A 27,338-nucleotide genomic window follows, 5' to 3' on the forward strand; every position below is an offset into this window, starting at 1 on the left:
TATATATATATATATATATATATATATATATATATATATATATATATACATACATACATACACACACACACACACACACAAAGCTGTCCCTGCATGGTATTATCATTAACCCTCTCAGGGTCAAATTAAGTTTTAGTAACAGGAAAAATCAGATATTTGGGGAAATTATCATCTGAGTAAAATAAGGCTCATAAAATATGAATGTGGAGTAATTAGGTATATGCAATTCGCTGTTGCAAATCTGCAACGTCTGCCTTGAGAGGGTTAAATGTCCTCCTGTCCGTGTGCTGATTTTTAAAGTTTAAATCTTTTTCACTGGTGTACCCTGAATAAAAGCTGTTCTTTGTTCTCAGAGCTACCTAACACATTGTTAGCAACAACAACAGTCCTTTTATCTTTATGTTTTTATAACTAACACTGACTGTCCCTCTTTAACTGTCCCCATCTCTCTGAAGCCATAGTTGTTCTCTGTCTTTATTTCTTCTAGCGACACTGTTTTGTCTTTTTAGTCAATATGTAAAAGTCCTAACTGATGTAATGATATTATAATATTATAGTGTAAATTTTGTTGGTGACTCCTGCAAGCTAAGTAGTGCTTCTGTTCTTACTGTTTGGCATTTTTGAAGTCAGATTCTGACTGAATAGTTCTTCTCAAGCAAATCTTGCTTTCCAAGTGTCATCTTTATTAAGGCTGGGTTAAATATAAAAAATAAAGATTTGCTTTGTTCCGTTTGTGCCCCCTGTGTAGGAAGGAACAGGAGCTGGACTCTCAAGATGCCATCATCCTCCATCAGTTCTCCAGACCAAAGAACGGCATCCCGAGCCTCTCCCCCTTCTGCCTCAAAATAGAGACGTACCTGCGCATGGTGGATCTGCCTTATCAGGTGACAGAGAGGAGAGCTAAAAGGCTCATGACTGGGGCTTTGGCATGCCTTCTGATAAACCCTTTGCTTCTGTAGTACACTTGGCTTTTAGATGGTAATGTATTAAATATTAATCTGTTATTTGTGAGTTATAAATTTAGAATCTGTTGACTGCTTTTTGCACAACTGTGCTGCATACAAGTGGGTGACAGACGTGGCACACTGTTAGGAAGCTAAGATCTTTGTAAACCAGCTAATACAAAGCCTTCACAAAAGAGTGATCAATCAGGTACAAATAACACTAATAGTAATCTAAACAAGAGAATAAAACTGACACAACTCTCCTGCAGCCTCTTGGTTATTCATTCATCAACGTCGGCCTGATGAATTTGATTTAAAAAAAATCTAAATCCATTTTATTTAAACATTTGGACTAAAAAAATGCTAAAGCGTTTAATGTGCTTAAGTTTTAATTTATTATTTTTTAAAGGTCTAGTTTGCTTGAAAAACTAGACCTTTGATTCAGTTTTTCACTGAATCAAAGAGCATTTTCAAGCAAATGCTCTTTGATTCAGTGAAAAACAATGTTCACCTATATCTATTGCCTACAAAAACAGTGAGAGATTTGAAGGGATTAAAGATTAAACCTGTCCCTTTAAACCACCCAATTGTTGCTTTTGTGGTCTTGACAGTGGTGGTTTATTGCTAAAACCTGAACCTTTGTTACAGTTTCAGTTCAATTCAAAGATTTGAATGAGTTTCTCTTTAAATGTTTGTCTGTATTTACCATAATCATTCCTTTAACTCTGATTGACGTCACAAGTCTTTTAGAACCTGTTTACATGTGAATGATCTCCTGGAAACGTTATAGATTTTCCGATGTTGATTGTGAAAAAGTTACACGATTGAATGTGAATGTTGTGCTCGTTGAAGCCGCTGTAGTTTCCACTTCAGTCTCAAGCAGGAAAACAGTTACATCCAAATTGGTGAATACAACAGTGAGGTTAGGTTGCTGCTGCATCTTAAAAAGGCTGAGTAGAACAAACAGCCCTCTGCTATCCGGGTTTCCCTTGAAATGATGTCACAAGTTTCCAAAATTTTCCACTCTGAGACCCAGATTCAAAAGGTTTTGGTGTCAGAGAAAAAGTTTTATTTGGGGTCATTTTTATTCAGTAATGGGATTATGCAACATTCTGCTTTTTTCAAGATGAGCAGTTTGTCTCAAATAACCAAAGTACCTCTCTTTGCATATGTTTTGGGAGTCTTCAAGATTTCTTTTTCTGAATCTCAAGTTAGATTTATTTTTCTTCCTTTTGTTTTTTTTTTCTTCAAGCAGTGTTTTTTTTTTCTTCAAGCAGTGTTTTTTTTTTTCTTCAAGCAGTGTTTTTTTTTTCTTCAAGCAGTGTTTTTTTTTTTCTTCAAGCAGTGTTTTTTTTTCAACAGAGACTATCTTTGAGGAATTTTTTGACTTAAAGTTGTCCTGTGATTTGGATCTGTGCAGCTCATTTTTGATTCTTTTGTTCAGTGCCATCCTTGCCTGATATGTGAGAGCTTTCTTGGTAGTTTTGTTTTAATAGAAAGGCACACATATTATCTTTTTATTTCTGTTGTCTGTGTTTTGTTCGTTTGTTTGTTTTGTTTTGTTTCGGCCTTCTCACACTAACTGTCTAATATTCACTGGTTGCAGTTTTTAGTGTCATGTCTCAAAGCTATTCACCTTCACAATTTTGGAGAACTGAATTAAAGTCCATCTGCTTTAGGTAAATACCCATAATCCTTCACTGTGTGGATGCAGGCAGATATCTCCATGCAACCATGTTTGAGAGATATTTTGATGGCAGAAAAACTACATAGCTGTATCTCTGTTTTTAGTTACGCGACAAAAAAAAAAGCCCTGGATTCAAAATCCAGCTGTGTGGAGTTTGCTCATCACACTACTCTGGTAGGTGTGAGTGTGTGTTGTGTTTGTGTGGATGGTCTGTAATGGACTGGTGATCTGTTCAGGATGTACCCTGTGTCTCACCTGCTGACCGCTGCTGACCAGCTTCTGTCAACCATGAACAGTACGAAGCGGAACATGGATAGATGTTTTTACAAAACTGGAACTCCTTGGATTAGAAGGATTGGTTATTAACTACACACGGCACTGGGTTTTCTCTGCTCTTAGAGCACCATGTTGCACTGCAGCGATTCTACAGTCTCAAAGAAGAGACCAACCAAACACACCTCAGAAGTGTCAAGGACGCACTTAAAAGGGGAATGTTTGACAAACAGTGCTTATTTGGCTGCTGTGTTTAAACTTATGTCTGATCCTGTACATTTATTAAACAAGAACTTTTGCATATAAAATGTAAATGTTAACATGTTTCTTGGTACATGTACATTTAGGAAAGAAAAAAAAGAGTATATATGAACACAAATATGAACCTATCATGAAAAACTTAACTAGATATGCATACAGTTCAGATTTTGGTGTTGCTGGTGTGACTTAAGACCAAGAACCACTACAGTAAACAGCAAAAGGTGGAAATTTTGTTTTAAAAGATAATTTTAGCAAATCAGTGTACTGTAGCTCATTTGTTTTGAAAATCCATAATAAGTTGATGATCTGACAGGGCAGTTTTTCCCTCCGCAGAACTACTTTGATGGGAGGCTGTCACCGCAGGGGAAGATGCCGTGGATCGAGTACAATCATCAGCAGGTGTCAGGGTCCGAGTTCATTGTGGATTTTCTGGAGGAGAAGCTGGGGGTGAACCTGAACAAGAACCTCACCCCACAGGAAATAGCCGTGTCCCGAGCAGTCACTAAAATGGTCGAGGAACATCTATACTGGTAAGAGGTTTGCACGTACAGTCTCAGAGTTTTATACTAATTTAAGTTATCTTCAGACGCATTTTAACCTGTATCATTACAGGAACTTAAACCCCAGTTAGATTATTTGAAAGTCAGAATAGGGTTTTTTTGTGTTTAAATATAATTTGATGTTGTTTTTTTTTTTTTTTGCTGACTCAGTTATTCAAGCCTATACTGAATGTTGGCATTTATATTTAAATATATACTTAACATCAATGTCTAATATAAACAATATCTGGAGCCACTTATACTTGTGTGACAGAAAAAAAAACAGCCTAAAAAGGTTGTTTTTGCTTATAGTTATAAAAACTACCAAAATGAATTACATGAGAAAAAGGTAAAGAGTTGTACATTCGGAAAGAAAAAACATTTTATTGGATTTTTTTATTTTAAACTGCATAATGGGTTTTATTGGCATTGAACTCGGTGGTGGATTTATTCTCAGGTTTATTTAAGTTGGTGTCCTGAGTGGACTCTGTCCTCACTATCCCTGCTTTGACGCACGCCATGGTGAGTCGCTCCGTTATCACTGAGACACGCTGCTACTGCTGCTGCTGGAAGGAAATTGTTTTCACCCCTCCTCCCAGAGAGGCTCAGAGTGTTTTCCATTACTTAAAAGCTCCATCCATCTTCCACCATCCACCCCCTTGTCATCCAGAGATCTAACTCCAGCTGATCCTGTGCCACGTGGCCTATTGTCCTACATTTAATAACCTCAGGACAAGGGTTAAAGCTATTTCTTAGGTCATACTCTTAAAATAAAACAAACAAAATAGAAAACAGGACAAAGGCTACCTCTTTTTTCATGTGTACTTGTGAAAAGAGAAACATAAATTTCATTACATTTAATTAAAGTAGCAGAGGTCATTCATGTTGCCTACAGTCTGTTTTACTCCTTCCTTCTCTCCTTTCTCTGCTACACCACCCATCCTGCCATATTTAGACCCACATTTAGACGTATTGACTGAATTATTTATGAAGGGCACTGTGGCAGCTGGTTGCTCTTTATATGGCAAGATGCAGGCAAGTATCAGTGCTTTATTACAGTTCTATCACACACACACTGCTGCCCTACTGCTCTAAAATAAACAGGTTGAGGAAATGATCTGCCAGCTGCCATTACTGATGATGCAAATCTCTTTAAAAGCATTTTCACCCATCGGTTTGTGGACTACTGTTTTGAAGGTTTAAGCTTGCCGTTTGTTTGTCACTTTCTTGTCTTTTTTTGAAACCAGAAATGAAGAGCGTATGAAAGAGATTAGATTGATGAACCTTTGAATACGATTTGCATTGTGTTGATAGTACCAACCAGACACTCAAAGTGTCCTCACGCTTAAAAGGCATAGTTTAAGCCTCAGTAAAATAGCTGTGTCACATTTTTTTAAAATTTGGTGACAAATCATAGTCCATCTGCATAGAATATAAAATAATAACTAGTACGTATGTGTAGCCAATGGACAGCTTGTACTTTTAGATGTAAGATTTTTTAATCCAATATTTTATTAAGTGATAAATCCTATACAGTGACTCAAAGGACTGTAGCTTGTTTTTACAGTCCTATCACAGGTTATGGGTTGCCAGAAGAAGTATGACTCAAGCCTTCAGAGCTTTCAGACGAACTGAGAGGAAGATCTCACCACGATGTGAGTCAGTATCAGAGAGTGCCTGTGTTAAGAAGCGTACACCAACTTCATCCCAAACAGGAAGCTTGGTCGAAAAAACATCAGTGGATCTCACATGACAACCAGTGTATCAAATATCTTGTTATTCAATTCGTTAATGAAATAAAGTCATGAAAAGCAGCCATCCTTGAATCTGTAATAGTCACAAACATGTAGATGTTTAAATAAAGTAACAAAAGTTAAAATGAGGGGGATAGTGAGACTGAGACAGGCCTGTATGTTTGTGTATGCTAAATAGCTGCTTTAAGACAAATACTGCCAGTGTGTTTTTGTTTTTTATTTGTTTATTGACTCCTAACTGAGGACAAGTCCACGTTTCTCCCTTAAGTTGTATTTTATTTAAGGAACTAATCAGATAAGGAGAAGGTTCACCTGTTTTTTTAACCATTCTTGAGTGTAGCAGAAACTGTATAACTGTGTAACTGATTGACAATGACAGGGAAAGCAGAGGTGAGGCACTTGTGTTGATTTATTAGTACACGTAAAGTTTTGCTTGGTGTATAAGCTTCTTATTAAACATAATGTTTGGCTGTTTTCTGTGGGGTGACAATATATCTCTGGTTTACAATAATTACTGTACTTTCTTACAAAACATTTTGTATAGAAATGATCCTTATTGTAAATAGTAAATTAATCACATTTATGTCGTGCTGTTCACACACTTTTAAACCACTTGCATACACACCCTTCTTAGGTTATAGAGGATTTTTTCCTATCATACCAACATTGTATCATTTGTTATTCAGCACTCTGTCTCCATCCTGTTGTTGATGAATAGCTCATGTTTCAGTTCAGATTTATGTAAGCACACAGGCTGAGGCACTGTCAGTGTTATTAAAGTGCATTAGCACTCTGGAAAGGTATTATTTAAAGCTGTACTTCACAAAACACACTTGATTTGAGCTGTTGTTGATACAGTATACAATTTATTTTTTTGTGTTTTAAAGGCAGGCTAGCTTTTCAGTAATGATGTTGTGTTTGGAAGTAAAGTGACGGTTCTATTAAATGTTGTATTACAGCTTGTACATTTGAGTTTTGATTGTAGGATGATTTAGGTATTTAGATTACAATAGTAAGACATTTATGTTTTAGGTTTTAATTCTAATATATTTAGGTTTTTAAACTGTTTAATGGGCATGCAGTTTTCAGTAAAGTTTATGAATTTCTTCAGAGGTAATCAGTTTTATTTCATTTAAGTTTTTTTTTTACAGTTTTGATTTAAATTTAAGTACCTTCTTGTAATGGGGACTTTAACTTTAAAGTTTTGAAGCTACAGCTACTCAGTTTCAGTGAAAATAAAGGTAGTATTCCTTGAAGACGTGCTGCCTTGTATGCCAAAGTTTGAAACAAAAATGTTGCACAATCTGTTAGCACTTTGTGTTGAGGAATTTTAGCTCAATATCTGTGAACTGACATGTTTATAGTATTTTTGTGTTTTCTAGGGTCAGTTAGCTGTGGAGACCATCTTGAATTGGGCTGACTCCAAAAGTTAATCAGTTGTAGAGAGGTTAGGAGTTTCATTATAATCCGTCCACACATGTACACACAGACAGATGATTACATGATCACCCCGTTTAATGGTGGCAGACAGTAACAATGCTCTGTGTGCTATACCTGTTCTTTGGTCTCACCCACTAGGAAATATTAACATGTTGCTCTTCCTTCAGGACAATAGCCTACTGCCAGTGGGTGGACAATGTTGAGGAAACCCAGAAGCTGCTGGCGATGGACGGGCCTTTGAGCGACACACTAAAGTGGGTGCTGAGCCACCTGAATGGTGGCATGGTGCGCAGGGAGATGTACGGCCACGGCATCGGACGCTTCTCCAAGGAGGAAGTCTACAAGCTGATGGAGAAGGACATGAGGACGCTGGCCACTCTGCTAGGTAGGAATAAGTCTTTGGGCTCACTGCCTCTCCAAATTCAAGGCAAGCTCATCCAGTAGAGACATGAAGTCTTCAAATTACTCCAATATTTTCCTTGTTTTTATATAATGTTTGCCATCTGTACTGTAGATATAGAATACTGTAAATTATGTGCAATCCACCAGATTACAGGTCATAATTTACAATAATATTTATATTCAAAAGTCACAAAGAAAGTATTCTGGAGCAACACTGCCAGCAAAACACACCTTCACTGTAGAAGGACAAACCTACACAATGTTCCACATCCTAACATCAGCGTCAACAGGATGAAGACAGATCAATATTTAAAGCAGGTCTGCTTCTTACTGTCATTAAAGGCAGAGACCACAGAGTAATTTCACAATAATTATTAAAAAAAAACGTCGTCCATATGCTTGAAAGTAGTGTCATAGAAAAAAAATCAATAATCAACCCTTTTCAATGTTCTGTTTAACTTACAGAATAGAAAAACAGCTATTTTATAAAAGATATGAAATATAATGGTTAAACTCAAACATTTAACCCTGAGTTAGTCCAATCTTTTCTAATAATTTAAAACTATTGTGTTTGTGGTGGTGAGGGGTCCTAATAACAAACTTGTTTTTATTCTTCTGCTCTGAACACAGAGGACACAAATGAACACCAAAATAATCCTACAAAAGCACCAAAATACAGGTGGTGTAAGGGAAACGTGGTTCAGCAATGACCCACTCCTAAATTGATATCCTGACATTAGGTCAGAAATGTTTTAAATAAACAGCAGCTTAAGCTTTTTAATTTTAATTAGCTAAACTGTAACTTGCAAAGATTAGCATTCAAACAATTTACACAATCTTTCTAAAAGAAAATAGCTAAAAGTGCATTTATTTTAATACTTCCTTATTACTTAATTTGTTTCTGTTTATCTTGGGATGAATGTTAACATTTTTAAATGTAAACTCCTTTTCCCACTGTAATTTCAAACATGCTTAGGTGAAACATTAGAAAAAAATCAAAATTAAAATCAATCATTAATCATTGAATTACTCTATGGCAGGCCATTTGTGTATTTATTTATGTATATATTTATTAGCACTCAGTGTTTATTATTTTATTTATTTTGTTTTTTCACATTGGAAATTGATTCTCAGTTCTGTGTTGGTCTTTATTTTGCGTTCAGTCGAGGTCACATCATTTCACTCAACCCCTCCTGCTTTTTGCTTTGTCTTGTAATATTTACTTAACCCAAGAGAGAGACACCTTTCTGGAGTTTGTCAAACTTTTATTTGAACATGACCTATCAGACACCTTTACAGTCCAGATTGGATGAGAAAGACCGTATCATAGGATGGTTTTATTTTTTTATTTTTTTTATAGTGAAGTTATTAGTTGTCAAATTCTACCTTGCTGTGCTTGACTTGCTTGCTTTCTGTTTCTGGTTCTGAGGGAGTTATTGTCTGTTTTTTTTTTACTGTTGTAACAAACCCGTGTCAAACCATGTACCAAAATAAGGACCTACTTTTATTCCCCTGTTATCTGCCTGCATTAGGCCAGTTTATTGACAGTATTATTGTCAATCCTTTATGATCAAAGTGAAAAATGATTCCAGCTAATGAGGCCTAGTATTTATGACTAATACACTCTGCCTAATTGTTTTGTACAGCAGATTCGCTGTATGTTCCTCACTGACAGCAAACCAAAGATTTATTGTTCAGTGTGTTGTTTTCATACACACCAGTACAAACATAAAACTGTCCTCCTGTTTGCCTTTGGGCTGTGTTCACTCACAGAAATGCATGAATCAACTGTGTGACGTTCTAGACACCAGCAACATCAACACAATATAAAAGTGCTGAGATGTAAGGGTCAGGTGAGGAAACAAAAGAGCTTTGTATTGATCTGTTTGTGCCATTTTAACGAACAACTTCAAGCTGTAAAATGGAAAGAGTGAAAGCTTCACATCACTCAACAAGCATATGGCTGAGAAGGAGCCAGCTCTCGTCTGAAATCTGTTGTTGTTGCTTCTCCAGCCTGAAGAGGAAATTAATTTACAATGAAATGAGTTCTGTAAAGGTACACAAACTAACACCTTTAAAAATATATAACAAATCAAAAAAATGTGCATAAAAGACTGGGCTATAGTTCCAGTAGGGTTCAGTTAGCTACTGTAGTGGGTAAGATGTTGAAAAGTAAAATAATTAGATAAATCTATACACATTCCCATATTAGATATTTATTAAATGACCAGCTGATGTAATTATTTGAACAAATTGAACAACAAAGTAAAAAAGATGTGTTAACTCTTATGTGCCTGTTAGCTGTTGTTACTTCCTCTGGATGCTGCAGAATGTCTCATCAGATTCTCTCTGTTTTCTTCACTGCAGGTGATAAGAAATACTTCATGGGCTCCAAGATGTCAACATTAGATGCCACGGTGTTTGGGCATCTAGCTCAGGCCATGTGGACTCTACCTGGGACACGACCGGAGCAGCTCATCAAAGGTCAGCATCTGTTCGGCTCTCACGCATAAGTGGCTGCTTGTAAAACATTTTTCAGATTAACTCCGCTGTTGTTTGTGGTGTGAACTGTGATAGATATACAGTACTTGCTCCAAGAACAAATATGTTCCGAAACCTCTTTTTTTTTTACCACAGCTTTAGTTTAAGTTAATTTTTTATCAACATACACCCCTGATAAATCAAAAACACCAATTTAAAGAAAATTAAGAAGGTCAGTTTCAGGCTGGGCTGGTTTTCAGTATCAGGGTATTGCATGATTTTGAAAAGAAAAGGTGTCAAAAACCACTACATTTTTCATTGCAGTTTCAGTGCTTTTTAGTTGAGATGTCAGAATCAGTGCAGGTTTTTTGTTTCCTAAGTACAGAGCTACACTCTCCTTCTCCCTCACCTGTTGCAGCAAGCTGTCAGCTCCAAACCTTTTCCCTCATTAAAAATAAAGAGGTAGTTGCTTTTGGCGGCAAAACATCCCCCAGACAGTTACAGCTTGTCTACCAAAGATAAACAAACATTTGCAACAAGCTACAAGAGTCAGCATGTATGTTGGTGAAAGAAAAACTCTACTGCAGGTTCATTATAACTCAACTAACTAACTAGGTAACATCAGCCCGTTAGTGTTAACTTACTTAGAGCTAGAATCTCTTCCCCACTGTAGAGATGTTTGGATACGTTTTTAACTAGCTTCTCTTTCTGATCAACTCTGTAGTTGGAGATATACAGAAAGGACAAGGCTGTAACATTCAGACATTTATTTATTAAATAAAATAAATAATAAACGCTACCTGTAATTAACAGATTCCACTTCAGCTGTTGAGAGCTGATGAATCATAAGGGTGAATGGATTGAGTCATCTAATGACTGAATTCCTATCAGGGTTAATCAATCAGTTATTTATCAGTAAACTGATCTGGTGCCCTTTCTTTAATGTGAGCTAAAGATGTGGTAAGTTGATGACAAAGTGTCACCCTTCTTTGTCTTCTTGTATCGGCTACAAAAATGTATTTCTTCTCAAAGAGAGTAAACACATAGTACGTCCGTGTGCCAACTATACCATCCAAGCTCATTCTGATGTCCAAACGCTGCCTGTCAGCAGGAAGTTGCACACTTCTCTGCACATTAACATTTGAGCACTCGCCTCCCAGGTGGCAACATATGGCAGACATGTCTCACTCCACAATGTGTTAGGGGGAAAAACTGGACTGGTAACGTCAGGCTCCTAAGTTCCTTTTTTGTTTTTGACATAGAAGTCATCTTCTGCACGATGAGGGTGTTTTCTTCAGAAATACAACTAAACGTAGCTGGTGTTTATTTTATATTTTTGTGTCAAGAAAATCACATTTTTTAAACAGTCTTCTGGCTCTCTGGTGTTTTAGGCGACACTGATTATTAATTTGATTATATTAATAAGTATTAAATTAGGATTTCAATCTTGAACTTTAAAATATCAATATCTGACAATACATACATTTAAGTAAATCATGTCCTGAGAACATGAAATAACTGACTGTCAACACATTCCCCTGTGGTCACACATTACATCAAAATTAAATCTATAAATAACTATAATTAAAAATCATTATTCAAGCACCAGCAGTACTTGAATTTATGTATTGAAGTAAAAGCAAATAAACCCTGTAACAGTTTTTTGTTTTTTTGTTTTTTCAGTATTGTAAAATTGTAGTAATTCGGCTGTAGGTTATACTGTAAGCGTTGGATTCAGTTACTATTAAAGTTAGAATTTCATGTTTTGCCACTAGATGGCAGTAATGTTTTACATCAAACCATTGATACTCTAATATTGTAGCAGCTTGCAGTGTCCTTAGAAGAGTCTCTGATCTTTTTTTTGGCAGCAGTTTTCTAGTTGAGTTGTAATGACAAAAGTCTGCATTTTAAAACATAATTTAAGATCAAAGTGTTCTTGTGAAAAAGACAAAGCTCATAAACAGAACTTACATCTGATTCTTCCCTGGTTTTAACTGACTCTTTAAAAGTTCCTACATGTATAAACTTCCTGTGGCTGATGTCTCCACAGGAGAGCTGATCAATCTGGCCATGTTCTGTGAGCGGATGCGGAGGAGATTCTGGCCCGAGTGGTTTGTGGAGGTGGACGATCTTTATTATGACGGAGACAGTGAGAGCAGCAGCAGCACTGGGACCCCTGCGGGACTGCTGGACTTTGACCTCTTCTCCAGGACTGACACTCTGGACGACAGCGACAGCAGCAACAACTCAGCCAGACACACGCACACCCCCACGCCGGACTCCGACCACTCGCTCTTTGACTCGGACGTGGGCACGGGCTCAGAAAATGACATTCACCTTAAAGAGGAGCTGATGCCGGACTTAGAGGTTTGATGACAACAATTCGCACATCTGGAGGAACTTTTCCAGCTCCTCCAGTTACCAAACCCAGCATGTTACAGCTTCCCAACATACAGACTGGGTGTTTATATGCAGAGGATACAAACTGGACTTCATAATATTAAACTTACTGTACGGTTTGTCCCCTCCTGTATCATCAAAACTGTCCACCTGGCGGTTCCTCTTTGCCTTATTTGTCTCAGATACAGAAGTTGTCGTGAAGTTACTCAAACTGATCATCTGGTCCTGTAAAAAACACAGCGAAGAAGCAGCGTTGCAGACAGGACAGGTGGCACTTCACTTGCTATGAAATGATGCAACTAATCACCACTCTGCCGTGTGTCATAACTCATAAATCCATTCAAACAGGTGGAGATTGATCACGTGGTTCAAAAGGAACAGCTGCTGCGTCTCCGCTGTTTATCATCCGTAATGCTGAATAGTAAACAAAGATGACATGGAGTGCCACTTCATCTCCTACATCGATCCTTGTGTTGTTTCCTGTACGCTGCTGGATGTGGAGGAAATTTGTGTCAAACGGGGATGAAGGACTCAATCATTTACGGCTCTACAAGTCAAATTCACCTGTTGGTTTGTTGAATGAAGAAACGAAGAGCAGTTTTGTGCCTGTTTTATTTACCGGTTATCATTTATTTATTTATTTACTACTTAATTATCTGCTTTTACTTGAGACAAGAGTTTTTCATCATTTCAGCATCCCTGTGGTGCTATTTTAGAGGTGCAGTTCTTACCTTCCACCACTAGATGGAGACAGATGTCAGCATGATGTCCTGATTCTGTAACAAGAAGCTTTTTTATTTGAAGCTGTAAAATGTTTCTGCTTCATTCCTCCATAACAATAACCAGTCAGAGGTGACCTGTTATACAGTCAGATTTTTATTCATTTATTTTTTTATTTATGGTAGTACATAAATAATTGCATACTGCAGTTGAGCGCAGCAAGAAATCAGCCTTATAGCTCAGAATATTTAAAGATTTCTCACTGTTTTTGTTCTGATATAATTTATAATCTGTGCCATATGATTATTTTTTATGAGTTTTTTGTGCCAGACGTATATTTTTGTTAATCCTTGTTTTCCTATTGCTCTCGAAGAGAGGTGTTACTTTGCACTAGTTCAGGTTTATTTTTCACCTTCTGTGAAAAGCAGAGTGAAGGCACAGATCAGGCTAAATGAGATGGAAACTCAGACATAAAGCAGGCCTCCTGACATGATGCTGCGAGGAGACTCTTCTGCCTGTGTGGACGGTGTGTGTGTGTGAATGTTACTGTGTGTGAACGTCGCCACTGAGGCTGTTCAAGAAAACGTCTTTGTAGTCAGAATAACAAAACAAGAGTAGCTGATTGTTAGATTTCAAAAAAAAAAAAAAAAAAAAAACTGAGTGAAAACGTGAACCAAAACTATCTGGAGAGCTGTCACTGTACTGAAATGGAAATGAGGTGGCTGTAAAAATAATTATAGAGTGGATATTACATATTTATTGTGGGAATATGCTGATGACACATTTCTTACAGCTGGAGGTATCGAGTCCTTCAGTAGAGATGAATGGATTTTTACTTTGGCTATTACATGAAACAATATTTCACCAGTTATTGCCTCAGTTTGGTGAAATAGGGTTTACATCTGACAGGACCGACGAGCTAACAGCTAGTCTTGAGTGCAGCTAAAACCCAAGTGGAACACTGTGGCCTGAAAACAACTCTACTCTTTAAAATTGCACAGCAGTTCATATAGATCATATTGTTTAAACCTTCACATCATTGTAAATCTCACAATGCATGGTTATTATTGGAGGAAATATTACGAAATCCCTGCTGGAACTGACTCCAGGACGCAGCAGAAGTGCTACAGCTAGCTGCTGCTGCTGCTCTTTTGCATTTGCAAGTAACCAAAGAATTCGATATAAATGTGTCGTGGGAAACTGACAGTGGTGTAAAAGGTTTAGGCGATAATGTCTGCACGGATAGCTAAAGTTTGGGAGATTGGAGCTGTTTTCAAGGCGGCAGAAATCCACTTTGGTTCTCGGTCCGTTCAGACTAGCCATTTGCTTGTCAGTCCTGTTGGATGTAAACTTTGTTTCTCCAAACGGGTCAATCAAAGAGCTATCTGTGGTATTAACTGTTCAGACCTTTCACAGAGAACCCCACTTCAAAATGGACAAAATGCACCCCGATCGATGACTGTGTGTGATGTAACAGACACCTTTGGCATCATTCGGTCCGATGTGTGTGTTTTTACACGACATAGCCTCTTTTGTATCAGTCACTGCCCGCATTACCATCATTCCCTGAAGCAGCAGCTTGCTCTTTCATTAAAGGAAACAGAACACTAACAGCTCAGCAACAAATAAACCACCGCATAATCCCATGACTGGTAAATAAATTACTGTAAGCTGCTCAGGATTTGGGGGGAAAAAAAACAAACAAAAATTTGTTGGTTATCAGCAAAATTAGATGATAACAGGGGCACCACCAGAAAGTTTTCAAAAAGGGAGTCATATGGGAGCCTCTGTTAATCTCAGGGTGGCACACCAAAACCTAAAACATAACAGAAATCTGGGAGTTTTATTATTCTGTTGTCAAATATTGTTTATTCGAATGGAATCGCCTGCTGCTTTAGGCTTGCTTTGTTTCTTAGAATTTTACAGTTCATATCACCATCTGTGAACAGCAGTCACTACTCAACCTGAATTTATCTTTATAACACAATATTATGCCTATAACCTCGTGAGACCTGCATCCTGATATGAGGACATTGGCTTTCTGAACCATAGTTCAGACCTTAACCCTGTTGTCTTTCTTCAAGGAGTAGCTTTATGTTTTTTATTGTAATTTTTAAATATTTATTTTATTTTTACCTACAAATTATTCAAAAACAAGGTTTGTTTTTCATGTCTTTGTGCTACTACCAATCCCCAAATAGCTAGTGGAAACTAAAAAGGCACACCAAGCAAAGTGAAGGACCCAGGAAGAGGAGCCTGTTGGGTCAGGGGGGACCAGGGGGGACCAGTGGGGTGCTCTTTCCCTCCCACAGCCCCCCCCCCCCCCTGGTGGCGCCACTGTATGGCACTGCTATGTTTAGCAGCTTTCAGTATGAACTAAATTTCCATTCATCTCCATTGTTCTGAAGTAAAAGTGTCGGATTTTTAAAGCTACGCAGGAAAACCAAAACTTGTCTCTGTGAAATTAGATTTAACACCTCGAGGGTTGATGGCTGAACAGGTGATTTAGTTCCTCTAAGAGCCGAGTTTGGTTCAGATACTTTGAAAGTTTGTCCTTTCATCACAGTCTCGTTCAACCTGACCCTCCACCAGCCGGAGCTCGTCTGCTCCGAGCGTCACAAACCGTACCATTGACCCGATTCAAATCAAGCCATAATAAAACTAGAAGTCTTGTTATTTGGGGCCAATATTGTTGGAGGTATGTATATACTGTGTGTACCATACTGTATGTAAATCCGACTGACCGATCAAACTACCTGTGGCTGTGCAGTCGTAAATCAAACAAACAGATGAACGACTGGATGATTTCAATAAAGAATAGCTGTGACAATTTTAATCTGCGTGTCTATCATCAGTCCTGGGGGAGGAAGGAAGCTCTGGTGTCATGACGAGGCTTTCTTGTGCCAGATGTTGTATTTTTCAATCCCACACTGTCATATCTCGGACTGTATTGTACTGCACGGTTGTGTTTTCATTCAGGTGCAGAAAAGCTGATTAAAAGTCTGCCAGCTGCTGCAGGAGAGGCGGCAGCAGAGGAGAGGATGAAAGTGGACGACTTGGGGGAAGATAAAGTTCAGCAGGGGAAAAGATGGAAGTAACCAGGAGCAAAAAAAAAAAGATGAAAAGGTCATAAGAAGAGAGGAACGGAAGAGAGAAGGAAGGAATGGAGAATAGACGGAAGAAGAATTTGCACTGGAGAGAAAAAAGGGGAGAAGTGGAAGGGGATGTGGTGGCTGGGCTCGGGGCCCGAGGAGGAGAAGCGAGGGCCACGGTTCAGGAACCAGGCTCCCAGGGGACGGAGCAGGTGCAGGCTGCGAGCAAGGCCTTTGGGCCTGACGGGGGCTGCCAGAGCTTAAAACAATCTGCACTGCTCCTTTTTTTTTTTTTAATTTGGCTCCTGTGAACAGCCCACCACGCTCCTCTCTGACGGTCTCTGCTCCTCCTCCTCCTCCTCTCTGTGCTTAACAGATCAGCGATCCACAAAGAGGGGTAAACACACACAGAGCAAAATTAAAATCCCAACTCCCCTGGCACGGCAAAACAAATTAGAGCAAACAAATTACAGAGAGTCAACACAAACAGGGAAGCATCTGTGGCTCTCTGGACTGCTGGAGCCAGTGGCTGCCTCCCACACCACCAACACACGGCACCCCGTCAGTCCCACACACTAACACACTCCCTTCACATCACTCTCAGGTTTTTTTTACAGAGATGGTTTAACCCTTCTTTTCTTTTTTTGGTTTGTTTGTTTTTGCAGCAGGTTTAAAACTCCCGATGACTGGGGAAGTGATGTACAGTAAAGACATGGACACTTTTCCGCTTTCAGATACCAATTAAGTCCAGCACCTGCTGTCCTTCTTGTCCTGCCTCCTTGCTGCTTTAAGGCTCATCTTTATGCATCCTACACGTTTGGATGTTCCTCCCGTGTACAAACGTGGACGTCGTAGGAGCGCCACAGTTTAGTTTAACAATATAAGTAAACTTGAATTTTAATTTGCACTATCATAAGAACATTTAAAAAAAAAATACAAAACTAATTAGGCATATTTAGTTTGTGTTCAAAGTTTTGACATGTAAAACTACTTGTTGCCACTGCTAACAAAATTAAAGACCTAGCAGTCTTTGAAGGAATGCGTATCGCCCACCGCCTTTTATGTTAGCATTTAAAATGGAATATTTTGTTGGAAAATGACCAGATGTCATGCTCAGAGTATGTGTTATGAATGATTCTCGGCTACTACCACACCAGATTTTAGCTCAATATCTGTAAAACTGACTGAGTTGTAGCCATCTTTGTGGTTGATCATGTCAACTAGCTGTAGTGGCCATCTTGAATTGGATTGGCTCCAAATGTTAATCGGTTGTAGATGTACACCCAATGACTATTTCCTGAAAGACTGATTAAAATCCGATAAAGGGAAAAACCTATTGCCGTCTTTACCTCTTAGCGGTGGGTAATACAAAATAAACACCATATCTTTCTGAAAATCCATGAACCAGAGTAACCAGATGTATTACTGTGTTTGTGTGTACATATTTTCCTGTTTGAGCTCAGTTAGCCCCCTCTCTTGGCCTTGTGGCCCCTGTGGCCCTCTGGCAGCAACTATGGCCTGTCCATCTGCCTCCTACTGACTGGGTCTGATGGGACCTGGGCCATAGAAGACTGCCCCCTCCCTCTTTCTGCACAGAACACCATCAAAAAGCCCCCAGCCCAGCTGCTCAGGCCCCTGAACCTGCCCACCACTGCCAGTTGGGCCCCGGGGCATGAGGTAGGACCTGTTCACGGACTCAAACTGAGCATGTGCGCATTTCTCACAATAACCACACATATGCTCCTAAAGCCTCTTTACCAATAGAGGCACTGCAACACACCGGGTTACATGGGTGGTCTGGATGAAAACACACTCAGACACACACACACACACACTGGTGTGCTCCAGCTTTTTGCAGGCTCAGGTGTGTCCCTCAGCTCCTGATAATAGTGTGAGTTCACAGGGGTGGGACACCAACAGGTGGCGCTGTTTTCTTTACTAATTACAGCTTTATTTATTCATTGGCATGTGGAAGCTTCCAGATGACTTTGGCTGGCCCCATCATTCACAAGATAAAAGCCAGTGTGTGTGTGTGTGTGTGTGTGTGTGTGTGTGTGTGTGTGACCATGTGTTTTCCAGCCCGCCATTATCTGTGCTGTGCCACTGTTTTTGTTCGTGTTTTTGTACATTCTAATGTATGAATATTTTTGTTCTGTTTTCACACAGTCCCATGTTTCTTGACAACACAACAGAAAGTCTCTCATCGTTTTAAACCTTTAACGTCCAACAGAATGCATGTCAGTGTTGCAAAATGTCAGAAGAAGTGGGAACGTTGTGTAAAATGTAAATAAAAACAAAAGACAATAATTTGTAAACCTCACAAACCCATTTTTTTTACACAGTACACAAAATGTTAAAACTAAGAAATTATATCATTTTTTTGGAAAAAAAAAAAAGATAATTTGAATTTGATGGCCGTAACACATCTTAAGAAAAAAATGGGTCAGGTCGTGTTTCTGTGTGAAGCATCCTCGCTTCTTTAAACATCAGTCTGTAAACATCAGGAACTGAGGAGAGCAGCTGCTGGAGGTTTTAGAGGGAATGTTGTCCCATTCTTGTCTGATGGAGGATTCTAGCTGTTCAACAATCCTGGGTTTTTGGTGGATTTTTTGTTTGTTTGTTTGTTTCATGATGCACTAAATGCTTTCAGCTGATGAGAAGATGAGATGAGATGTTGCTGTTGGATGCAGTATGTGGTTTAGCATCGTCTTGTTGAATAAGATCTTGTCTAGATGGAAGCATCTGTTTTTGTAAAACCTATATTTGTTTTTCTGCCTTGATGGTGCCTTTCTGGAGTGTAAGCAGCCCATGACAGAGGCACTAATGCACCCCTATACAATCAGAGAGGCAGACTGTTAACATGTTTACTGTTCTTTGAGCTCAGAGATTTCTCCAAATTGTCAAAATCTTTTGATGATATTATGAACCGTTGATGATGGGATATTCAAAGTTTTCCCAATTTTCCATTGTGATTAAAATCTGGGTTTATGAGATTAGGAAATCATTGCATTCTATTTTTAATTTACATTTTACACAATGCCCCAACTTCTGTGGACTTGAGTTGTACATCTGTAGGGTTGTCAGCATTAAAATCTTTACAAAACACTGAACTATGTATAACAGCAACACAGAGTCTTTACTCAAAAAACATTTGCCAGGGTGCTCCAGAGATTTAAAATATTTAAACATTTTGGCAGTCCATTTAAAGTTCAAGCTTCAAATAGACTGGCTCATATGTATCTCTGCAGTTTCTCTTTATATACTGAGCTCAACACAGCTGACTGATTTAAGTTTAAATTCAGCGTTTGAATGAAACATTTTATATAAGAACTGTCACCGGGAAGTGTTTTGGGTGGATGAGGAAACCTGGATTCACATCAACTTTTCAGACAAGATTTAGTCTTTAAAAAGCTTTTAGTTAAGATCAGGGAGAACTTAAGGTTTTATTAGATTGAAGTTAAAATGTAACAGTGGTGAATTTTTAAAACTTGTGTACAAGAACACATTACTAAATTATGAAATGAAGACATAAAAATACCAGCATCAAATGTTGATGCTGTTTGGGAAGTTATTGCTTTTTACAGCATTTAGTTTATTTATAATGTCTACTGCTGTGGATGAAGGCAGTAATGTTTTTCCTGTTTATGTGTTGGTTTGTCTGGAGCGTTAGTAAAATATGTCATGAACCAGTGGATAGATTTTAATGAAACTTTCCCAAAGTATTACTGGATAAACATCTACAACTGATTAACTTTTGGAGTCAACTAAGTTCAAAATGCCCACCACAGATAAGCGACTTTAAGCAAAGCAAGCACAAATATTGTGATAACTCAGCCAGTTTTAGAACCACTGAGCTAAAATTTGGTGAAAAAGTTGCTGAGACGCATCTTTATCGTTTACTTTGAGCACTAACCGATCTCACAAGATCTGTTTTAAGACTTTGCCATTTACTGCTATAGTCAACTCTGCCTGTCTGTTAGCAAAATATCTCATGAGCCACTGGGCAGGTTTTAATGAACCTTTCAGAAAGTAATCACTGGATGTAAATCTACAACTGATTATCATTTGTAGCCACTTCACGTCAAGATGGCCATCACTGACTAACTGACTATAGCCGACACAAAAATGACTCTAACTTAGTCAGGTTTACCGATATTGAGCTAATATTTGGTGTGGGAGTAGCTGAGAGTCATTTCAAACACACACTCAGAGCACTACACTTTGTGCAACATTTGCTTAAAACTTTGTTCTTACAATTTGGCCTCTGTCTTGTTAGCCTTTTAGCAAAATATCTCATGAATCACTGGGCGGTTTTTAGTGAAACTCTCAGAAAGTAACTATTGGGTGAACATTTACAACTGATTGGCTTTAGCCAACAGAAAATGGTTATAACTCAATCGGTTTTACAGATATTAAGCTAACATTTAATGTGATAGTTGGAGTGCTAAGGGATCACATGAAATTGCATGAAACTGCAAAATGTCATTTACAAGGTTTGTATGTCTGGTAAGAAGGGCTGTGGGTGATATGCATTCATTCAAGGAATGATAGTCCTGTTTCATATAGATTCATGATACGAGTGATCATCAGGCTAACATTAGAGGTTCTATAAGTAACATTGTTAGTTTGGTTTTTGGTGTAAATGTGGCGCCTTTCTCTGGTTTCACTTGACTCCTAGGCTGTGAAACTTTTCCTGAACTTTCCCAGCCTCCTGGAGAAGACCTGATTTGTTGTGTTTCCTGTTATTGTAGCTCAGAGACAGAGACACAGCCATAGAGCAGACCCTATCATAGCTCCCCTTCTGTCAGCCCCATTATCCGTCTCCCCTCTGTGCACCTCTCCTCTGGATCTTATCTCCATCCGCTTATGCCCTCTAATACCCCAATTGTTGTGTTCTAAAAACAATAATTAGCAATCCCAAATGAGACGGAGAGACGAATTGAACAGAACTGTCTCGTGTTTTTTTTCCCTCCTTCTTTATCTCCCGCTCCCGTTTTTCATAGGAGCAAATGGAGGTGGAGGGGATATTCAGGGAGGTGTTGGCAAAGCCTCTTTAAACTCTCTGGTATTATGGGGGATTATTTTGTGCTGAGATCCTGGCTTGTGAGTCTGTTTTTTTTTTTTTTCCCCTCTCTCCCTCGTCCTTTTCTCTTTGTGGTTGTGGCAGACACGCTGGGTAAACAGTTTGTGTCACACTTGATTGCGTTTGAGAAATTAAAAAGCAGGAATCACAATAGGGGCCAGGGTTAGGGGACGAGGATGGTGGGATGGGGTGGGGACACTGTCACCATAAGACCCCCGGCTCTTTGGGGACCCTCTGGTACGCAGTGCGACAGAGCGGCCGTCGGAGCCACAACAATGCAAGCCGTCGTCCTTCAGAGAACACACCTTTCTGTCAGTGTTGGAGTGTGTCTGCGCAGGGCCATCTGCTCCCTCTCGTTCTGACTCCTCTCTGCAAGACGGAGTGTTTGAATCGAAAGCGTTTACACGTGCAAACAGCCTGGCAGGTTCTAGGCGTGCGAGTGTGAGATCCGTGCTTTTTATGAGGCACGTTCCTCCTGTCATTCACACACCGCTTGTGTCAATAAACACAATAACATCTGTGTATGTCACCACTGTAAAAGTCAAAAGGCAATGTTTAAGACAGTGTGTCTGAAAGGCTTGTTTGCAGAACTCCCTCCTGTGTTGGAATGTTTGTCTGTAGGGTGCTGTGAACATAGCTGGAGCTCATATATAAAAAGCACATCTTGATGCTAAAGATGCGGCGCAGTTACAGTGCAGTGCTATAGAGGGCAGTGTGTTACTATAAAAGAAAGGCTGACCCCGAAGATCATCACTTCACAGGCAAGACAGAGCAAAAACATGTAAAACCATGAAACACCTAAACATGTGGACTGTTGTGACCAAATCACATATTTTAAAAAGTGTATGTTACACTCACAAGTTCCTAATATTCTTCTGAATGCCCACAGGAGTGTGTGTAAGTGTTTTCTTGATCAAATGGTGCCTCTGTTTTTGCTCACTGTACACTGTTGGACATCCTTTGAAAAATTGGGTTTGTTCTGATTGGTCGACTGGCAGCTCAGAAATGAAGCCACTTGAAGGATTCACATCAGTTACATGCGCCGTTTGCTACTAAAAGGTTGAAAAAAGTGTGGTGAAACCCTCAGAAGTTCGTCTCCTTTAAACCCAAAGTGAACTGAAGAATAAAAACTAAACCGCTAAAATCAGACGGAATTATAACCCAAGATTATCTAATGTTGATAAATCATGCAGCTATAGCCATTTTGGTCAAATCCTGAAAAAAACAATGTTGTGCACAAGGTCATGTAATATTGTGAAGCGTGACACGATTTGTTAGCACTTGGAGCAGTTTTGATCTTAGTGTTTTAATTTTAGTATGTTTTCTCGTCATGAATTAATGTTTTTTTGATTGTCTGTGTAGCGACTGACTGCGGAACAAATGATTCTTTGGGGATAATAAAGATACTTGAACTTGAACTATGTGTTGTGAATCGCGATCGGCAATATCTGTAAAATAGACTGAGTTTTAGCCATTTTTGTGTAAGGTTGATTTACTGTGGTGACCATCTTGAATCGAGTTGATACCAAAAGTTAATCAGCTGTAAATGTACATCAAATTATTATATTCTGAGTGTCTCATTAAAACCCATCCAGTGGTTCATGGAATGTTTTGCTAACAGACAAAAAGAGTTGATGGCAAAGCTTGAAACAAAGCTCTTGTGTGATCAGTTATAGTGCTTGGATTTGTTTGGTAATGACTCGTAGCCTTTACCACACACAGGCAAAAAAAAAACATTATAGATAACAATCCATCTGAGTTTTAATTTGAATATTAAATCGTTACAGCAGCTTTACCCAAAACAAAGTGACATTTACAGCAGAGATCAAGCAGCAGCAGAACTGCATCCCATCTCTCAGCTCAGAACAATTAATAGTTAATCACAAACACAATTTGAAGCTTGAAATAAAAACTTGTGTAGATGCATGGTATCCTGATATTTAATTGACATTAAAATCACAATTTAGAAACATTTGACAGCGCCAGACCAAGATAAAAGAAACGTTAAGGCTGCTACGAGTGGCTCATTGTGGTCACCATGGTAACCACACACCTGCGTCTGTCACTCTGTCACTGCCGAGATAACGACAGGCAGACAGAAACACAGACTGAAAGTAAGTCTCAAAGAAACAGTCGCTGTGTGAAAACTATCAGTCAGATCTGAAAAGCTATTGAATGGTGAGCATCTGATAAAATTGCTAGTTACATATGTGAATTTTTATATTTATACAGTTTTATGTAGAGGAGAGCCAACTTAAAAAGACCCTTTACTTTATTTGAAGAGAATATTTTGAGCTAAACTATAACTGAGATTGTGGAAGCTTAGGTGTGCACTCTGCATTCAGAGAGGATCTGAGAAAAAACTGTAAGTCTTATGGCCACGAGAGAGAAAAAGGGGGCAAAAGAGGACAAAAATGCCTGTGTTTTGATGTATAATGATAACTTAAGAAGAGTTTGTTTTCAAAAGATTGGGAAAAATTTAGACAATTCTAAAGTTAGCGTGTGAGGTTCATAAAACTGTGATTGTGTAGAAAAAACAAAAAGATATCAACGCGCCAGCATAAACACGTAAAGTCCAATTTTCTGTGATCCGTTCAAACTTTGAACGATGTTTCGACTGGAATCTGTTTGAGCTCCCCAAATGTCTGGGTTTTCCTAACTGTTTTGCCATAGATCTCTTTTTTTTTTTTTTCTCTCACAGTTTTTCATTTTGTTTTGGTAAATTTGGTCCAGATTGTGCAGCGAGCTGCTTACAGAGGAAAATAGCACTCTATGGGAGCAACATTTTGATGTACAGTTTAATTTCTAAGCTGTGTCACGAGGTGCTGGCCAAAAAGTTTTTAACAGAACAGTAATGGGGGTGCTCCCGTGCTCATGTGTTGGGACTCTTAATTAATTAGTTGCTGCATCTTCACATAATTCAAAGTTTAATTGTATTGTTCATTCTTATTTCCTGAGTAAAAGTCAGACTGCTGCAGGAGGCTGAAAAGTCTCCAGGAGTTGCAAACAAACTTTGTTAGCTTCAGAGAAAGTCTGCATCAATTCATTTAGTCATTTGCTTTGAGTCGAAGCGTTTCCTTGTGGCTGGGCCGAGTCACAGACGCTAGCTTAAAGCTAAACGCCGGCACCAACCCATTCATCACCAAAGGCTTTCTTGCTTCCGTTTGTGTCCCAATCAATCATGTTTAATTCAATGAGCCTCACTTTGCCAAATCAAATCTGGAGCTTTGGATAAGAGTTTGTATTTACTCATGCAGCGCACCTACCTGTGATTATCTGACTGTTTAGCAGGAGTAGACCTGAGCCGGGTTCCACCCAAAACTGTCGCACATCGCACCCCTGTCAGGGGAGCAACCTGCGCCGGCCTGCCTGCAGCTCTCAGGCCTCCCCCAATATATAATCTGTTGTTAGACTGTCACCGTGAGGAGAGCAACCGACCCCATGGAGACGCCACCGAAATTCATTAATCTAATTAAATATGTGGTATTGCCCAAATGAGGCGCCAGCATGGCTTTGCTGCAGGATAAGTGCAAAGTAAGGCTGAATCCCACAAGAGCAGCATAAAGCTGCCTTGTGCTCACGCTACTGCGCTTCATTACACTCTTAATTACCTATTGTTTCTAACTAGTTGGTGGCGTTTTAATGAGAATCTACAGGCAGTTAAATGTAATCTAAATTTTCTAATCTACTGGTCCATTACCAGGGAGTCAAAATGTTATTGGTTTTGTGAGTAATCAGACTTTTAAATGGTGCTGATATCACTCCCTGAGGGCAAAGAGTGGGTTTCGACTGTGTAATTGAATTCAGTTTTTTTTTTCCCTTCTTCTTCTTCTTCTTCTTCTATTCGAGTATTCGAGGAGCTGAGAGGAAGATTTTTCTGCTGCTGCGGCTGGCCGCCTGGGTCAAGGAGCGTGTCTTTGGCTCCGGTTGGATCACAAGGTTTTTCCGTGTGAGGGTCACCATGGCGACCCCTATGAGAAAACGTGTGTGTGCGTCTGTGTGTGAATGCTTATGCGGGATGGGAGTATATGTGTGCGTCCGTGCCCCCGTCAGCTGCATTTCTCTGCTGGGCTGTCACCTGCAGCCAGATAAGCTGAAGGATTTATCACCCACTGAATTGCCTTTGAGTGGTGGATAAAATGGCTCCAATACATTCTGGTATGAAAACGCCGCGAGGTTAATGAGAGCCAAATTCACAGAGGGCTAAATCTATTAGGTTTTCATGGATGGAATCAATCAACATGCACCACACCGGCTGATTTGTCATATTGAAGCATTGCCCGTTTGAATTCCAAAACACAATCCTCCTCACAGAGTGATTCACTTTGATTTTGATTGCCTCTTCATCAAGAAGATGACAGCTATGAACTAATTTTCTTTTCTATCGTGTTACACACTTATTAGCTCCGGCTGTCTTTGGCAGATGACTGATTCTCTGCTTTCATTGAGCTACAGTTGGATTTTCTTCAGGACTGTTCAAACAATCACGGTGCTCCTGCATCCTGGCTGAAAGAAATGATTTTGTATTTACTGTTTTCATTTGCATGAAGGATTAACTGCAGTCGCACTGATTACCGCAGACCAGTTTTTTGATACTCTGTTCTACAAACTGATATTTTACAGTCATGGCAATAAAAAAAATACAACCACTTCATTTTTAAAGTTGTATATATCAGAACACAATAAAAATATATTCAGATCTCATCTCGAAATGAGGTCAAAGGTTCATTTTTTTACAGTGCAGTTGTTTAATGAGGTCATATGCAAACAAATACATTTGGCTTAGTATTTGTTAATCTGTGACATGTTTGAGGAGGCGTTTGGCCCACTCTTTTTTACATTGTGACTTAAGTTCATTGAACTTCATGGGAATTTGTTCATGGGAAGTTTCTTTATAACAGCTAAACAGAGTTGAGGTCAGGACTTGAACTGGCCCTTTCCCCATTTTTAAGGCATTCTGTCGTAAAATGCTGTTGTGCTTGAGGTAATGATGATAAAGATGATGATGATGATGGATTCTTTATTTACTTACAGTTGTTTTTAATTGTCTTGTGACATGACTTCAACTGTCTATGAGTTGACCTCTTATCTAAAATACTTTGGTATAGTCTGCAGAAGAGGTTTGGGTTTATTCAGTGAGCACAAGTTGCCCAGGTCTTTTGGTTACAAAACCAGCCAAATCATCAGCCTTCCACCACCGTGCTTAACCGCTGAGATGAGGCGTTGTGACATGCTGTGCTTAATTTTTTCTACATGTAGTGCTGTGTGTTACTGCCGGTTATCTGTAATTGGGTTTTGTCCATCTGAATTATATTGTTCCAGAGGTTTTGTTGTTTGTTTGATTAGATTTTGGAAACATAATTATTGACAAAAATGCGCTGAATGTATTTTGTTGAGCAGTCCCTCTACCTGAGTAAATGTTAAGCCAGATTCTGTTTCTGATATGTCCTTCATAATGACTTCCTTAACAAAACCTTTAGTTGTGCCGTACAGAAGCAGAGAATGGCCATACCTGCTGTTAATAATTTGGATGTGATCCTGGTACTTCAAGATAACCAAGCTATTATTTCTGGAAATCAAGCTTTGATTTCTCCAGATAAGACATCTGAAGAAAACAAGCTATTCTTTGTCAAAATAGCAAAGTAATTGTTGTAAAATTTAGTGGTTTTTGTGCTACACCCAGCTTCATCATTAAGTCTCATGAAGATAATTTAAACCAGTAATGGTTCAGCGACGGCTGTTCTTTCATGTGTTGCCAGCATGACTGGACTTCTGATGAGGAAGCACCTGTTTCGTTTAATTGTGATTTTGAAAAAGAAAAAATCTAGTTATCACAAAACAATGAGCTTTTCTAAGTCTAAATAAACACACATATCAACCTGTTATCTCAAGAAAACAATTCGTGTCTTTCTTGAGCTCTGATTAACTGTGTCTGTCAGCTCTTGACCTTCATAACATCTTATAGAAGATAAAAGGATGGAGTTAGATTTCTATGCACTCATTCTGCAGTTTTATTTAGTTTACTTTTAGTAAAAAAAATGGCATGGTGTAGGAAGTTAACTAATTACCACCACAATATGTTATAATAGGTAAACCTTGAAATAGTGTCCTTACTCCTTTACCATGATTGTATACAGTAAATATCTCTAAATCAAAAAAATGCTGTTATTGACAATTTGAGGCTAGATTCCCCAAATGGTTAGTGAAGTCGACCATAAGTATCTCAACAAAGACAGAGACAGTAAAGTCCTGTTCAGTCCGT

The 27,338-nt window shown here is 38.9% G+C and overlaps 1 protein-coding gene across 2 annotated transcripts in view; it reads left to right on the forward strand.

Moving 5' to 3' along the window:
• faxcb (failed axon connections homolog, metaxin like GST domain containing b) overlaps positions 1-13,568 on the forward strand; it is an 18,642-nt gene extending 5,074 nt beyond the window's left edge. For both annotated transcript variants that reach the window (XM_017413267.3, XM_017413266.3), the window contains 5 exons: positions 749-884; positions 3,499-3,695; positions 7,066-7,283; positions 9,668-9,784; positions 11,832-13,568. In XM_017413267.3, the coding sequence (XP_017268756.1) occupies positions 749-884; positions 3,499-3,695; positions 7,066-7,283; positions 9,668-9,784; positions 11,832-12,154 (991 nt within the window). In that variant the 3' untranslated portion in view covers positions 12,155-13,568. The remainder of the gene's footprint in view (positions 1-748; positions 885-3,498; positions 3,696-7,065; positions 7,284-9,667; positions 9,785-11,831) is intronic.
• Positions 13,569-27,338: the final 13,770 nt, after the last annotated feature.

Source organism: Kryptolebias marmoratus, linkage group LG16 (genome assembly GCF_001649575.2).
Source record: "Kryptolebias marmoratus isolate JLee-2015 linkage group LG16, ASM164957v2, whole genome shotgun sequence".
Taxonomy (NCBI): domain Eukaryota; kingdom Metazoa; phylum Chordata; class Actinopteri; order Cyprinodontiformes; family Rivulidae; genus Kryptolebias; species Kryptolebias marmoratus.